Below are 15,082 nucleotides of genomic sequence, written 5' to 3'. Positions count from 1 at the left end.
TTTAAATGAATGTTTATGGGAAAATGAGACCAATCCCTGCTGTATCTGTAACATCAGTAAAGGTATCTCAGGGAGTGTTCGTAACTGACAATTTAGTTCTGTTCAAACAGCAAATGATTGTGTTTTTAGTAGAGTCTAAGACAAGAAACAACAATCAGCAGAACAAAGTAAGGACATTTCAAACAATCGTTGACCTTCTTTTTAAACATGCAATTAACTCAAAAATATTAATTTTATTATTTACACACAAATTATACTTATGGCTGTATTAGCTCATTATAAACAGAAAGCAACCACAGAGCTGAGATTCTTAACAGTCTAAGTAAAAATGTGTCGGAAATTGGGACAGATTTATAAATACTCGTTAACTTAGAAAATGCAGAACGCCAACACTGACTTAAATACACTGTTGGGTGTCATGCAGCATTTTCAAATACTAAAGACATTCTGCTTGGTGTCATGTTCTCATTCATGCGCATCATAATAACAGTACAGAAGCTTGAATCAACCAGTCATCAGCATCATCATTGCAGACAGACACACACACACACACACAACTTCAATGGCCCTGTGATTATACACACACACACACACACACAACTCCAATGGCCCTGTGATTACGGTGGTAAGTGGTCATTCACTAATCCACCAATATCGTCCAGACATTCGGGTAAACAGCGATGATGCTCCAGATTGCCTGTCATTACAGTGACAGATGAGTCATAGCGTCATCAGCATCATCACCGACTACACCAGATGGGTAGAAGACAGAAGTGTCTCCCTGCAAACCCACTGAAATGTCAGGAGCCAACATACAATCGCAGTATTTATGAGAAGGCTACACAATGAACACAGACGCAGTGGCCATCACAGATGGTCTTTGATTTATAGGTAGTGTGAGGTACAATCACTGCGTATTTAAATATGTTTCCAGCATAAAGGCTGGTTCAGTCAGTAGCCATAAGGAGATTTGAAGTTAAACTTAAATGATGGCCAAATTTAGATGAAGTACCTAAACCATAGCAATATATTAGCCCACAATTAACAGCTGTTTAGACAAATGAGCTAAAGGTTAGCCCAGAAAATAAACCCTAAAATAACCAGAAACAACAAAACAATAAACAACAAAACAAATAAAAGCAATAATAAGGAAGTAGAATGAAAGATTAGCCCAGAATGAGGAACAGGTACATAAATAAGAGTTATGCAAACTCTGTTCAAGAGAAAATGTCAATATGAATGCTGTCACTTGTCTCATTTAAATGACATTTTCCAGTTCATTCTTGTTTTAAGACACTGCAGCCTATCCAGAGCAGTCACATTAGGGCGACTGGACTGTCTTACTTTCTTAAAGATGTTTCACCACTCATCCAAGAGGCTTCTACAATTTTGTCTCTTGGATGAGAGGTGAAACGTCTTCAAGAAACTGAAGCAGTCCAGTTGCCCTTGATGTAACTGCTTTGGATGAGATGATCTGGAGGAATGAGAACTGACACAGACACACAGGCTGCAATATTTAAAAACGTTTTTAAAGGAGCCTTTTGTATTACTGGAAAGAAAAAGGTTGATTCAAATTCATATGGTGGTATAAACATCATTGACAAAACATACTAAATATCAGACCATACCATACTTAGGGATGCCATACCGTACTTCACTATACTATACTATACTTTGCTTATGTCCTATGGCATGACAAACCTGAACCTTACCTTTAGTTTGGGCTCCAAGGTTGGCTAACACAGAAATGGTTGGAAGGGGGTGTTTGGATTGGGAGAGGGAAGGTTGGTAGGATAATGGTTCAAATAGAAACAGAAACAAATGGTTAAGATAGGAATTGTATCAAGTTTATTTGTATATTTATAAAAAATATATATAAGTTAGTAAATGTGCATTTATAAATACAAGTAAAACTATTACTTCACTGCGATGGCTTTTTACTCACTGAAACCAGAGTAAAATGGTCCAAATCCAATTTCATGGAGTGATTATCTCAAGCCTGTGACCTGATGCCAGATATGCTCTTTTGCAAATGTCAACACGGAACACTTCTTTCTCTTGCAGTGAAACCCAAGCTTGCAAATCCAGGGCCACGATGGATCATGTTTGTTCATCTTCTGCACGCTATACACACTGCAAACAATCAACTTTGTTCCTCCTGCAAAGCTGTGCAAACACGGGCAACAATAATTGTGTTTTTAAATACATAATTAAATACATACATAAATCAACTAAGTATGTGGCTCACGGTTCAAAAGTCCAAATCAAAGACTCAAATGTAAAATACGATTGTGCACAAGAAATTAAAAAAAAGAAAAGAAGTTGTAAAATACGATTGTGCACAAGAAATTTTAAAAAAAGAAAAGAAGACTCAAACTTTGTAAAGGAGGGTGATTTCAAATGTATACTAAAATATGTAATGGTTATGGTTATGTTAACAACTAAAATGTATACTAAAATATGTAATGGTTAACTATATATATGTTAACAACTATATATATGTTGGCTACCTTTTAGCTATTTTGGCCAACTTCCTTCTATTTTTGGCCATCTCTAGGCTACCATCTAGCAATTTTAATTGCCTTGTCTTAGAATTAGCAATTTGGTGCTAACATTTTTTTTTTTTTAAATTGGAGCTATAATTTTGCTAAATTCAAATACTTCTAGAGCACATTTTGCTTTCTTTAACTAAATCCAGCTGTCTTTGGGTTACCTTTTAGCTACTACATGACTAAGCCATAGCTATCTAGCTGTTACGGATATTTAGATGTCCGTGACTACCTATTTTATAACTTATATAACCAGATATTTTGGCAGGTATTATTTTGGCTGACCTAAGCCATTTTGGCTAAAATGAACTACCTAATAAACTGACTTAAGTTACTACTGTAACTTTAGCTAGCAAACTGTCTGGCTTCTAAGTATATTTATTACTGGCAAAAAATAAAATATCAGCTAAATCTCACACAACGGGCCATCTCAAGAATTAATACTTAAACTTTTTTAGCAGGTCATAACGTTTAATTGTATAATTATTAATACATTAACACAGCAAACACAAAGACCTTGCTCTGAAACTGTATGGTGACACACTTCACAACTATACCTCCAAATAAGACCCAGTTACAAACAGGCTATAAAAAGATAAGGCCTCACTTGGGATTCAGCTGTAAGGTTTATCTGATAATGACTACAGTCCATGTTCACAAGAGATGCAAGAATATACTTCCTCACAACAAACAAACATTAACATAAGGAAGTGTGTCAATATTCTTTATCAGATGATATAGGCTGTGTTTGTGCAGAGGAGCATAAAAAATGCAAAAATGTCATAGTGAGGCACAAGTATGCTTTCAGAGTGTTGACACAGCTGCTCGGCTGTGCTGCCTATCACTGATATGCAGCATTTCCCATAACTGGGAGCTTTGCCCAAAGAGATAAATTTGCTCCATTGCAACTTGAGCATTTTGCACTTTTCAAACTGAATTATTCTGGCTACACACTGAGCTGTGTGCTCTTCGATGACTAAGGGAGGATTTCAGATCTCTGTGTGCATCACTGTACCGAGGTGGAACAATTAGGGAGCGCTGCCAAGGCGTGGAAGAAAGTTGGGGTTTTTTTTTTTCACGCTACATGCCAATTCCTTTATGAAGGGATGGCCTTTAAATCATATCGTACGGGAACATACTCTATACTAGAGCCACTGGAACGGCTTCTGCTTAGTTAAGCACCCAGGAATAAAATCAACACACAGCAAGATCCCTGTGGTATCTCTGATAATAAAACAGTGAACCCATTTGGCAGTAAATGGGGATTTCCTGTGGGACAGGTCTCAGGAAAAACACTGACTCACAAGAATGTATGTGTCTCATGTGAGCGGGAACACAACATCACCCATACTACAAGAACCACAAAGTCATGCACAAACATGTACCACAAATGACCAGACAACACATTAGATATTACATTGGGCATTATCTGCATGTGACAGCCTAAATTATACATACTGATCTTTTTTCCAGCACTTTATTTTATGTAGAAATTAAGTGTAAAATATTAGAAGCCTCCACAGGAAATCATTAGCACATACCCTTCACTTCAGCACCACTTATTTACCACAACAGCGCTCCCCGCTGAGTGTTTTTGTGCGATTGTGGGTGGCAGGTCTATAATTGGACCCCAGCCCACTCCCTAATCAACTGCCATATGTAGAAAACTTCTGAAGTCTAATCTCCGCCTCTCCTTTCACTCTCATGTTCATCCTCCCCTCGTCAACAGTCCTTCACCTTTCTTAATCCCTTCTCTCCTTAATTGGTAGAACACAGTGTCTCTTTCTCCAGACCCCTTGTCGATGCCCTGACCCTCATTATCTGTGCTCATCACACACATGCACACGATGGACCACCCTCTAGGGCTAAGGTCAAATAGCCACCATCTAATTGGTCCCCATGAAATCCACACTCTTACAAGGTACAACCAGGTAACAGTCGATCGTGTAGCTGTTCTGTCACTCTTTGTACCTTTCTGTGTAGAATATTATCAGCCATTACTGAAGACCTGATAACAGCAGCTGCTCCAAGTACACCTTTGGTCGGCCGCTCTGTGTGCATGTGTGTGTTTTTGTGTGACGGCCTGTGGGAGTGGTGTCAGAAAGGCCACTGCGTTTCAGCAGCTGCTTTGGAAACATGGTCAGAGTTGACGACAACAGGTCCCCGTTGGACTCACGTGAGGGGAGAACAAAATAAAAAATAGAACAAAGTCATGTACACTATAAGAAGACAAAAGTGTGCAAGGCAAATGCATTAGTGCACACTAAAAAATATATATTTACATGGTAATTATTATAAAAGAAAATTAAAATTAAAAAGTAAATACTTACTCGATAAGCCAAAATGTATATTTGACATTCAGACAGTCCGTAATACTTGGGGCTGAAAATCAAGAAGTTTAGTCCTACTACTTTCTCAGTACTTCTGATAAAGAGATACTGTATAAATAATAGTTTTTAAATATATATATATTTAATAATATTTAATTTGAGATTTGTTCAGTGTTGACAAACTGAAATGCATGCTGGGTGTGGTTGCTTGCCTTAAGGGGTGTGTGTACCTTAAACATTACAGGTGGTTGGTGCAACCCAACCCCCCCCCCAGCTAACAGAAATGAGAGTTGTTAAGTTGAGATTGTTTTTAAATTTCAGTCCAAAAATGAACAGCTAAGCAAATCAGGGAGAAGGAAAGAGCAGTGATGACAACACAGTCAGGAAAGTATGAATGAGGCAACATTTTCAGAGATGAAAAAAAAAAAGAGGAGTGGTCCAGATGTCATTGCCACACTTCACATGTGGCTGTGGTTGACCTTCCACCCCTCTCCTCTGTTCTCCATCTCCCTCTCTCATCTCTCTCTCCCTCCCTTCAATTCCTACCTCCGTGTCAGGATGTCAGCGGCGTTTCCCGCTACAGCGTCAAAACTTCACACTGCTCTGTGTTTCCTCCTCAACCTTTTTTTTTTTTTTATCTTTTGCACTCCTCACTATCTTTCCTCTTAACGTTGTTTTGCATTTTAAAAAAAACTCATCTTAATAGAAAAAAAATAAACAACTGTCCACCTACCCATAACTACACTGCTAGCAAAATAGACTGTTCTATAATGTAAGAAACCCTTCCATTATGAAAAACGATCTGTCATGTTTCAGGTGTGAAGTAGTTCCCAAGCCACTAGAAAAACCTCTCTTGTATATCAAAGCAGTGCAGGTTGTGAAAGCCTTAACTCCTAACATGTGTACATACAACGTCTGATTTATAGAAGGACTAATTGTTTTTTCAGTGCTGCAACATTTTGGGAAACATCTCACAAAGCAACAAAAAAAAACCCAGCTATTTATATTCTAACCTGCCAGAGGCCAAGGGTACAGGAAGAATACATGTTAGAGTGATATCTAACACCGTAAACATGTTTCCAATTTACTTGCAAATACATTCCTAACATTTTAATGGATTCCCTGTCTCTCATTGGAAGAAAATGAAAACACTTCTTCTCGTTTCTTGTGATTTCGCAATAACAAGGAGAAACTACATAATTATGAAAACCGTATCCTTACACTTAACATACACTAACCGGAATAAACTGAAGGAAAGTGATGTTAAAGAGGTATCCTTTTTACCATTAGTTTATGCCAGAGAACAAGTTTCCGATGTAAACATGGAAATATACTGAGACAGGCTGTAATTATATGATAAAAAGTTTTCAGAACAATAAAAAAAGTGAATTATTTACCTGATGTATTCATACAATTCTTGAGGAATTATTGAGACAGGTGATTTCTGTGTGCTCTGCATAAAATTTGCCACCACTGATTCAGCTTCATTGCAAGTTCTAACTTTTGTTTACTTTTTATTTGTATTTAATATTTTAAAAATCACTCTGGTCTATGTCAAAAGTAACACAACATGCAAGTAAAACACAGAAGCTAGACATTAATAGATAAAGTTTAAATAGTAACTAGCCACTGTATGCATAGCATTCACAAGCTACCTAGATTTTAACCAAAACAGTTTGCTAAAACCGAGTAAAATTCTTTCCTTTATGTCAAAACGTTAATGTGCTAATCAATAGGGACTCTTAAAGGAAACAAGTTTCCATATGTGACAAAGTTGCACTAGAAATTATCCACTCCTGGTCAGTTATTTTTTTTACCCTTTTCTCAATACATCTTATGGGGAGATTTATGAGGATTTTGCAAAAACAATTGCTTGAGAAAAGGAGTTTGTGTGAAGAGAGATTGTATACATTTATGAAAATCCCTGTATAAAGAAATCTCCTGTTGAGCTGAGCAGGACAAACTCCAGTGTGGGAACAGTCAGCTCACACATGTGCATGCTTCTTCCTCCACGTTTGATGTGGCATGTGATAACAGGCGACACAGTGTTGGGATAGAACAGAAATCAAGTGTCTGCTGTCCATCCAGTTAGACAACAACACTGAATAAAAGTGAAGCTAATGCAGGACATATCTGTAATGTCCTCAGCCGTCTTCTCTGTGAGCCGGTCACAAACAGCAGTGCCGTCTATAGGGGCTGCCAAATTACAGGAAACTGCTTTGAAATGCAACATTTTATGGTCCGTCATGTGTTGCTCGAATTACGGGGATCTGAAGCCGAGCCAAAACCTCTGAGCTCAAAAAAAATGTCACGTCCCAAACCTCTGCTCAATTAATGAACGTGATCCTACGTGACTTTGTTTAAAAGCCCTGGTTTCTCTGTATTTGTGCAACGTAAACACAAACAAATCAAGTCCAGAAATGTGGAGGAGAATACTCCTCTCATATGGTTCTGAGCAGAGCCGACATCTAGAAGTGAGCTTTTGTTGTACAGTAGGCATACATAGGACGCGCGTCACAGTGAACCGCANNNTCTGACAACACTTCAACGTTGGGACTTATGGAAATGTGGTCCGGAACATTTGGACCCCACAGCATAATAATATAATCCAGCTGATGAAACCTACAAACACTGAGGCGGAGATGATTGTTTAGTCGACTCCTGTGCACTTTTGAGATTCATATCAAAGCACTTAGAGGCACACTTGATGAAACGCCAAACAGTTCTGTAGACAAACTGTCTGTCTGTGTTAGTTTAATTGGTTGTTTAGGGGGAATTTGAACCAAATTCCAGTTGGAATTTATCTAAATTGAATTGTGGCCGGGCCACAGAGGGCGGAGCAGCAGTGGCGGTGATGGCTGAGGCAAAGGCGAGAGGGAGTGAGGGAGGGAGGCAGAGAGAAGAGGAAAATGGTTTGGCTTTAGAGCACTGCAACAAGCTGGAACAGGAAGTTATTCAAAGTGAAAGACACACACCCTGAACAAAACAGCTACACACATACACACAAATATGAGTGCTCATGTGAATACAGGCCAAAATGCTGAAGAGAGAGGGTCAACTTGGAATGCATCCTCCCCCCTGTGCGAGTCATTTGATGGGCCTACAGTAGAATTCCCAAGGCCATTAAGAAACAGAGGTTTTGTTGTGAGGCCCAAAGATTAGACAAGGAAGAGATGACAGCAGCTGCTCAGTGACAGCCGTAGATAGTCCGTAGGAGAGGTAAATGAATAAAGGAGTGAGGGGGCATATGGATGAGGACAAAATGAATGACCCCTGTAAAAAAACTTATTTTAAAGGAATCTCTCATGGGCTTTCTGCAGGGAAAGAACGTTTACACCACACACCTATTATACTTGTTTCAAAAGTCAAAATATTTTTACTTTTTACTCAGGAGTACCCATGTTAAAAATATTTGCCACCTTGACCTGCAAAGTAAACAGAAAACTGCTGAATTTAAAAAATGAATCTCATATTATTTCTTCCTCTTTTTAATCTTCACAAAATTCTAAATTTATGTGTGTTATATGCCTCTCTATCCATTCTCCAACTCTAAGCAACAGTGTAAGGTCAAAGGCTTTTTAATTTTGATTAAAAACTATAGCCTCCGTATATATACACACACATCACATTTATCTATAATGCTAGCTTGCTAGGGTCCATGTGTTGGAAAATATTTACTCTGCAAAAAAAAAGAAAAGAAGTGGAAAATATTTACTCTGCAAAAAAAAAAAGGAAAGAATAGAGATGAAGACATGAGTCATGTGGTAAAAGGGCAGAGAGACGGGGCAGAGAGCACCAAGAGCGAGGGATGAGGTCAAAATTTAGGTTTCTCATGTAAACAAACTGCACAGCCCTCAGGCACTTCTTGGTTTGTGTGTCTGCCCTAATTTTTCTCTCACTTTACTTAGTCCTTCAAGAAGCAAGCCATCTTTTGGGATGTGGGCCAGTGGTCACATTTCCCAGTAGAGCACCACAGTCACTGTGTATAACCCCTGTGCTCCCTCTCTTAAAATCTGACCGTGCAACAAGTGGTTCAGTAGCTAACACTTACTGTTGTTTATCATGGCTATAATCACTATAAGGAATAAATTGTACGTACCTCCCCAACGGGGAAAACAACTACTTAAATTTGTGTGCACAAATAAGGTATTTCTTAGACAGCAGCGCCTATTCTGGCCTGTTTATTTCTTGATATTATACACTGACATCAAAAAGAACATGAATGACAACAAAAACATGAATTGACCCTGGAAAAAAGATGCTTTAATGTCTGTTGCTTTAAAACTTTAAAATTTACTTTGGGTATCATTTAAATGATCACATTTTGTATTTCAATTTGATGATGTTATTTAGGAAATTGGAAATAAATTGTGATGATTTCCAAAAGCTAAAGAAAAAAAACTAAGTCTGCTGTGCTTCTGAAGTGACTAAGGACTATGGAATATCTGAGCGAGAATACAAGTGTTACTCATGCTGTTTTGGTAAAAATCAAGCAGTACAGTGAGACGTAGTGGATGTGTCGCTACTGTTGCAGAGTAAATTCATGTTTAAAAACATTTGTTTTTACTGATTAAACATTTTTTATAATATGATAATAATTTATGACTTTTTTGGAGGGGGGGTGTATTTTCCTTTCTCAGCCAGTGACCTATTTAATGTAATCATGTTTTCCTTTGGCCACACTGGAACCAAGGTTTACAAATGAAAACAGTTTGGTTCCCTAAACGTTGCACTAAAGGATCCTGATGATTATTTTTACTACTTTAAGTGTGAGACTCGCGAGTCATGCAGATTTAAAGCAAATAAAATGGGATAAAACTGGACTACATACTGCGGAGCAACGTTGTGGTTTTTAGCTTAAGGAGGATCATGGGTCACTGCTATAGATAATACCTGTATTAGCCCAACCTACTTAATGATTAACAATGAATATTATGGCCATAAAAATTCTCACAGGATGTTTTTTTATCCAATCCCATTACTCCCAGTGTTCCTCATTCTTCTAACCCCCAACAAAGCATGTGAGATGTGGAACTGAACAGGGTGAAAAGTGGGGAAGCAACACTTCCATAGATAAGCATGTGTAAGTTTTGTAGTGTTCACAACCAAATCTGCAGATAAAGCATTTTCTGGGAATTCCCTTTGAGACAATGATACAGCAGAAGAACAGTCAGATTAAGTGTACGCGTGAGACGGACAAGGAAAGAAAGGAAATCAAAAGGACAAGGCAGTCACTGTTTGCGTGACAAGACCCTTCTTCACAGGCATGACCAACACCCGTAGTGCACACATGCACACACACATCTCGCATCATTATTATGTTGTGTTAGCCTTTCTGTTTGACCAGTTGTTTACTTTTAACCAATTAAGTTGTCATTCCGTCAGGCAATCAGAAGCTGTGTTTACATGTGACTCTGACGGAATTGGGCAGCATCCCTGGAAAAACTGGACACACACAAACCAAATTAACACATTACTGTTAATATGAAAAAGCAGTTCCTGCTACAGTTTACTTTGAAGTAATGAAGTTGTTGACTGTGGTGTAAATTAAAATCTTCCACGCTCTTAAAATGTTTACTTTGGCCTGTTGCTGCCCCCAGAAATCCTGTAACAACTCAATATAGTGCAAGTAAATTTTAAAAAAAATCTTCCTTTTTGGAAATACAATTCATCATCAAAAAGGATGTGGGAACCACAGCTTTAGAGAAACCAAAACATACATTATCTGCCAGGACATGACAGACTACACAATGCTCTCCCACCCAAACAGTTATCGCAGAAAACATGATAGTGCTTCAAGGAGGAACAGCAGAATCCTGGGAGGCTACACAACACCTGGCAAAAAGACTAAACAGACTCGATAGCGCTCTCTTCAGCCACATCTCACAGCAGACACTAAATTGCTCCACTTTTGCACATGCAGAGAAACCTCTGCTTCCACTGGTAAAATCCAACATTAACAACACTTGGTGTTGATTACATTTGAAGAGGTCGACAGGGATCCCAGACATGGCCTTGATTGTCATACAAACTGCATGGGAGGAATCCCTTGGTTTCAGTCAAGCAAAAGTTGGATCTAAGACATATATAGTCTGATATCCAGATAGTCTGGCATCACGGAAAACTAGGCTGCACTGGGCTTACTTTGAAACAGAGCATGATATTTGGCATTCTTTAACATACAGTACATACACATCTGTGTGATTCAAACCTACAATGGTCCAAACGTATCAATTCATGCCTCTTAGGCCAGACTATCACAATAAATATTATATTGACTGATGTACGATGACTATTACTTCTTTCAGTATCCTTTAAATCCCACAAAGGAATTATACACTGTGGGAATACTGCTTTTAATATAAGCCAACAAAATTAAGTGAGTCCTACAGTGCATTTGTAATTGTATCATTCATCACAGTGTTTGCTATTGTGAAAGGCCAAGTCAGGGCTTGGAAGTGGGCTTTATTAAAAACCCACACACACATTTCACATTAGTTTATTAGGTAAATATTAAGCAGGTGTTTCCAAATAGAAGACACAGGCTGCCCACAGTGATTCTTAGCCACAGAGTTAATCATTAACGGACGTTCAGACACATGGACACACACCTGGTTGTTCTCTGCTGAAAACTGCTGAACACACACGCAGAAAACAAGTGCTAGTACACTACAGTGATAAGCCAGTGCACAGTAGGGTTTGCTGCAGCTTTAAATGGAACAGATGAAGAGAAACTAAAGAGAAAATATGCTCTATTAGAATACATTTTAATGGTGGGGTTTTATATGAAAATCCAGGTTTGTGCTCAGCGGCCTAGGTGACCTTTACGGATTTCCAGTCTGACAGGTGTTTTCTCCTGTAATCCTGAGGTGTAACCGAACAGAGAGTCATGACTGCAGGGCCACAGAGAGTAGGAAATAAAGTAAGAAATAAAGAAAGGCACGAGGAAAGAGGAGAAAAGGGGAGAGAGTGGTGTAAAGAAGGAAACTAAAACCCGAGCCTGGAGAGAACCGGCCTGACAAGAACTCAACACAACAACAACACAACACACACATTCAAAAGCACTGCAGCCTGTTGGCAACGGTGGGGGAATTTTACTGGAGTATCTGATTTACACAAAACACACACTCGCATTTCTCCGTGTTAGTATAGTGGACTACTTTGTTCAACCACATGAGTGAGTGCACACACACACCTGCGCACAGCACATGCTCATTAATGGTACATTACACACACGGGGCCTAAAAACTGTCAAAAACAGTCATTTGTCGTTGAAGTCAAACAGCACGTTTCCCAGGAACACTGATAGACTACGACACGACTCTGGTTCACTTGAATTAACAGTTGCAAAACAACACAGCATTACGACAGTATTGTCGTGACAGGAGACAAGTTTTTGAACATTCTTCTCTCTCACCTCGTCCCACTTGATGAATTTCCCTCCCTTCTTCAGGGCTTCGTGGACGCTAACAGGTTTGAGCTGTAACGCGTGGACCCCCGGCTTGGCCCCGGCCATGGCGAGGGACTGCCTGCCCGGGTGCCAACGCCTAAACCCGGCTGCGTGGAGCTGCTCTGCTCTGCTCTGCTCTGCTCGGAAGGAACAAAACCCGGCGTCCTTCACTTCCACTCCGGAGCTTCTTTCTTGCTCTCCTTCTTTTCCGGGGAGACGGTGCTCAGAGAGGCCGGGCGGAGGGGAAGTTCTTTTCTGCAGACACTGACTTTTAAAAAGAAAAAAAAAAGTTAACACAGCTTCAGCAAGAGAGGGGACGATCATGAGGAGTGAAATCCAGACAGGACTCACCAGTTTCTGTGCGCACCGCCGCTATCTTGTCCGCGTCCACGCACCGCGGTGACGCGCCTGTAATTCGCCTTTTATTATAAGGTTGGATTCATATGTTTGTTTATTTGCGAGGTATCCTCAAATCGCGCACTTGAGCGACTCCTTTCTTCCTCACTTCCTCCCATCTGACCGACCCCTCTCCTTTTCTTCAACTCTGCCAACTTTCTCTCTCTTGTCTTCTCCGACTGGAGCGTTTCTTCTTCTTTTCGTCTTCTTTTCTCTCTCTTGTCTTCTCCGACTGGACCGTTTCTTCTTCGTTTCTCCTCCTCCTCCTCTTCTCCTCCCTACATGTTTTCTGAGGGGAAAAAGAAGATTCCAAATGGAGAGAGAGAGAGAGCATCTGACTGAGTGAATGAGTAATGAGAGAGGGGGTGTGTTTGAATTCAGTCTGCTTCAATTTATTCCGTCTGCTTGACAAGCTGCTCAAATGGTCAAACTTCACCTCTTTGTTGTGTGGTTTTGCTTTCAAAAAATTACCATTTATTTATCTCCCTTTTTTTCTAAATGTCCACATTAATCAGTCCCTGTATCTCACCCAACTTTTAGACAAGCTCACATCAAAGGTGGCTGCCAAGTATAACACCAAAAAAGTATCAGTTTAAGTTTGTGGTCCTGAATTTTAGAATTAGATATGGTCCACTCTGAGTGTGTTTTAAGGTAAAACAGAAGTCAAACACAATACCTAAGTTGACAGGAAGTGAAAGCTCTCTTTAATCATTATTAGGAGGAAATATTTCTATCGCTGCCTTTCACCAGTTGAGTTACCAGAAACAATAACATTAAAAAAACGTTGTCACCGATCTGACCATTTTATTGCTGTGCCACTGCGAACCAACCTAAACCAGGAGGAAGACTGCATCATGGTGCATTTACAGCATTGTAATGCTGTAAATGTGCACTGGTGTGGCTGTGGTACGTTTACTTAAAAAAGTAGGTCTAAGTCTGCCTTTTAAAAACGCCATTTCAACTAAATGCTATCCACCAAACCAAAAATTAAATGCTACCCAAAATGTGTGTGAGCGGCAGATTGCAGAAAGCAAAGATAAAGATACAACTAGAAGCTGTTAAAAGGAACATGAACCCAACATTGTTTAGAAAACACCATAAAAATGAATCACGGACCTGATGTCACTGATTATAAATGTGTTGAAGCAGATGTGGATGATGATCATTTTAGCCTGGTAATAACTAAGACACTGTTAGAGTGAGTGGAGCAGGATTTATACAAGAACACCAATCAATACTTATATCATTTTCTGCATTTGTGTCACCCAAATGAAGCCAACTATGACTTTGTGAACACACCTTAAAAGTCGGTATCTCACTGGTGCCAAATAAAACAGGATGTGTGGCCCATCACTGGGCCAGATTATTTTGCCTCGTGGGTTGTATTTTAAGATCCTGAATGCATCCTACAATTCTTTTTTGCAATTTGAAAATGTTGGTTTTTTTATGGCATTTAAACATTACAATTGAATATATCTTAACACATCATGTTGATCCAAAACAAAAGTATGACTACACTGACCTTGATGAGCAAAATCGGCCTCTTTAATAAGCACTTGGCTGTAAGAGTCTCATGCAGGGCCAGTATGAAACTGGAGTGTTTTTGGAGCAGTCACAGAACTGTCATGAACCAAAATCCAGTGCTTCATAAAACCATAGGAAAACGGTGTGCTGCTGGCACAGCATCAGAGTGCTGGGAAATCAAACAGTGTGCAAGCTGATTAAAGGCGTCATAAAGAGGCTGACTGACAGATTTTCCAGTCTTTTTCTTCTCTCAGATAATTAACTTGCTTTGCTTCATAATTAACCAGATATTAATCATCTGGTTAATCTCTTTGCAATTAAATGTCAATAAAAGTCGCTAACCTCTGAACCAAGGCGTAATCTCTTTTATATCACAGGAGTAAGTAAATTCCTGTCGCCTGATGCTGGAAATTAATCCTGTTGTAAATGATTTTGCTCAGTGGTGACAGTGACAGATTACACCTGCTGTCAATGATGTTATTTAAATACATGAGCGGCCATCGCAGTTATTGGAAACCGCATAAACAGCTCACAACTGCCAGTGTGCGTGCTACACGGACACTCGGACAAAGAGACGTGTATCCAGAATGATGGCATTGAAACTGCAACAGGAAAAAGTCTGCCGGGTTCTCAGGAAGTCGCCTTGAAGAAGTCATCAGGTAATTTTCCTCTGTGTCACAGGCAACATGTGTTTTGAGAGGCCAGTGAGCAAAGGAGACTGTGCAATTACAGTCCAGTCCTGTCCAAATACTTCTGCCAAACAATATTACATGTTGGATTTCTCAAAAGGAAAGAAAAAAAGAAAAACTATGGAGCAACAGATTTTTTTGGCA

General features: G+C 39.4%; 1 protein-coding gene across 1 annotated transcript in view; it reads right to left on the bottom strand.

Annotated features, from left to right (window-relative positions):
• plcb3 (phospholipase C, beta 3 (phosphatidylinositol-specific)) overlaps positions 1 to 12,674 on the bottom strand; it is a 40,256-nt gene extending 27,582 nt beyond the window's left edge. Inside the window, exon 1 of the mRNA XM_025057190.1 lies at positions 12,297 to 12,674. Within this exon, the coding sequence (XP_024912958.1) occupies positions 12,297 to 12,653 (357 nt within the window). The 5' untranslated portion in view covers positions 12,654 to 12,674. The remainder of the gene's footprint in view (positions 1 to 12,296) is intronic.
• Between the last annotated feature and the right edge of the window lie 2,408 nt (positions 12,675 to 15,082).

Source organism: Cynoglossus semilaevis, chromosome 1 (assembly GCF_000523025.1).
Source record: "Cynoglossus semilaevis isolate Cse_v1.0 chromosome 1, Cse_v1.0, whole genome shotgun sequence".
NCBI lineage: Eukaryota > Metazoa > Chordata > Actinopteri > Pleuronectiformes > Cynoglossidae > Cynoglossus > Cynoglossus semilaevis.
Note: the sequence above shows the minus strand (reverse complement) of the source record. Positions and strands in the feature narration are given on the sequence as shown.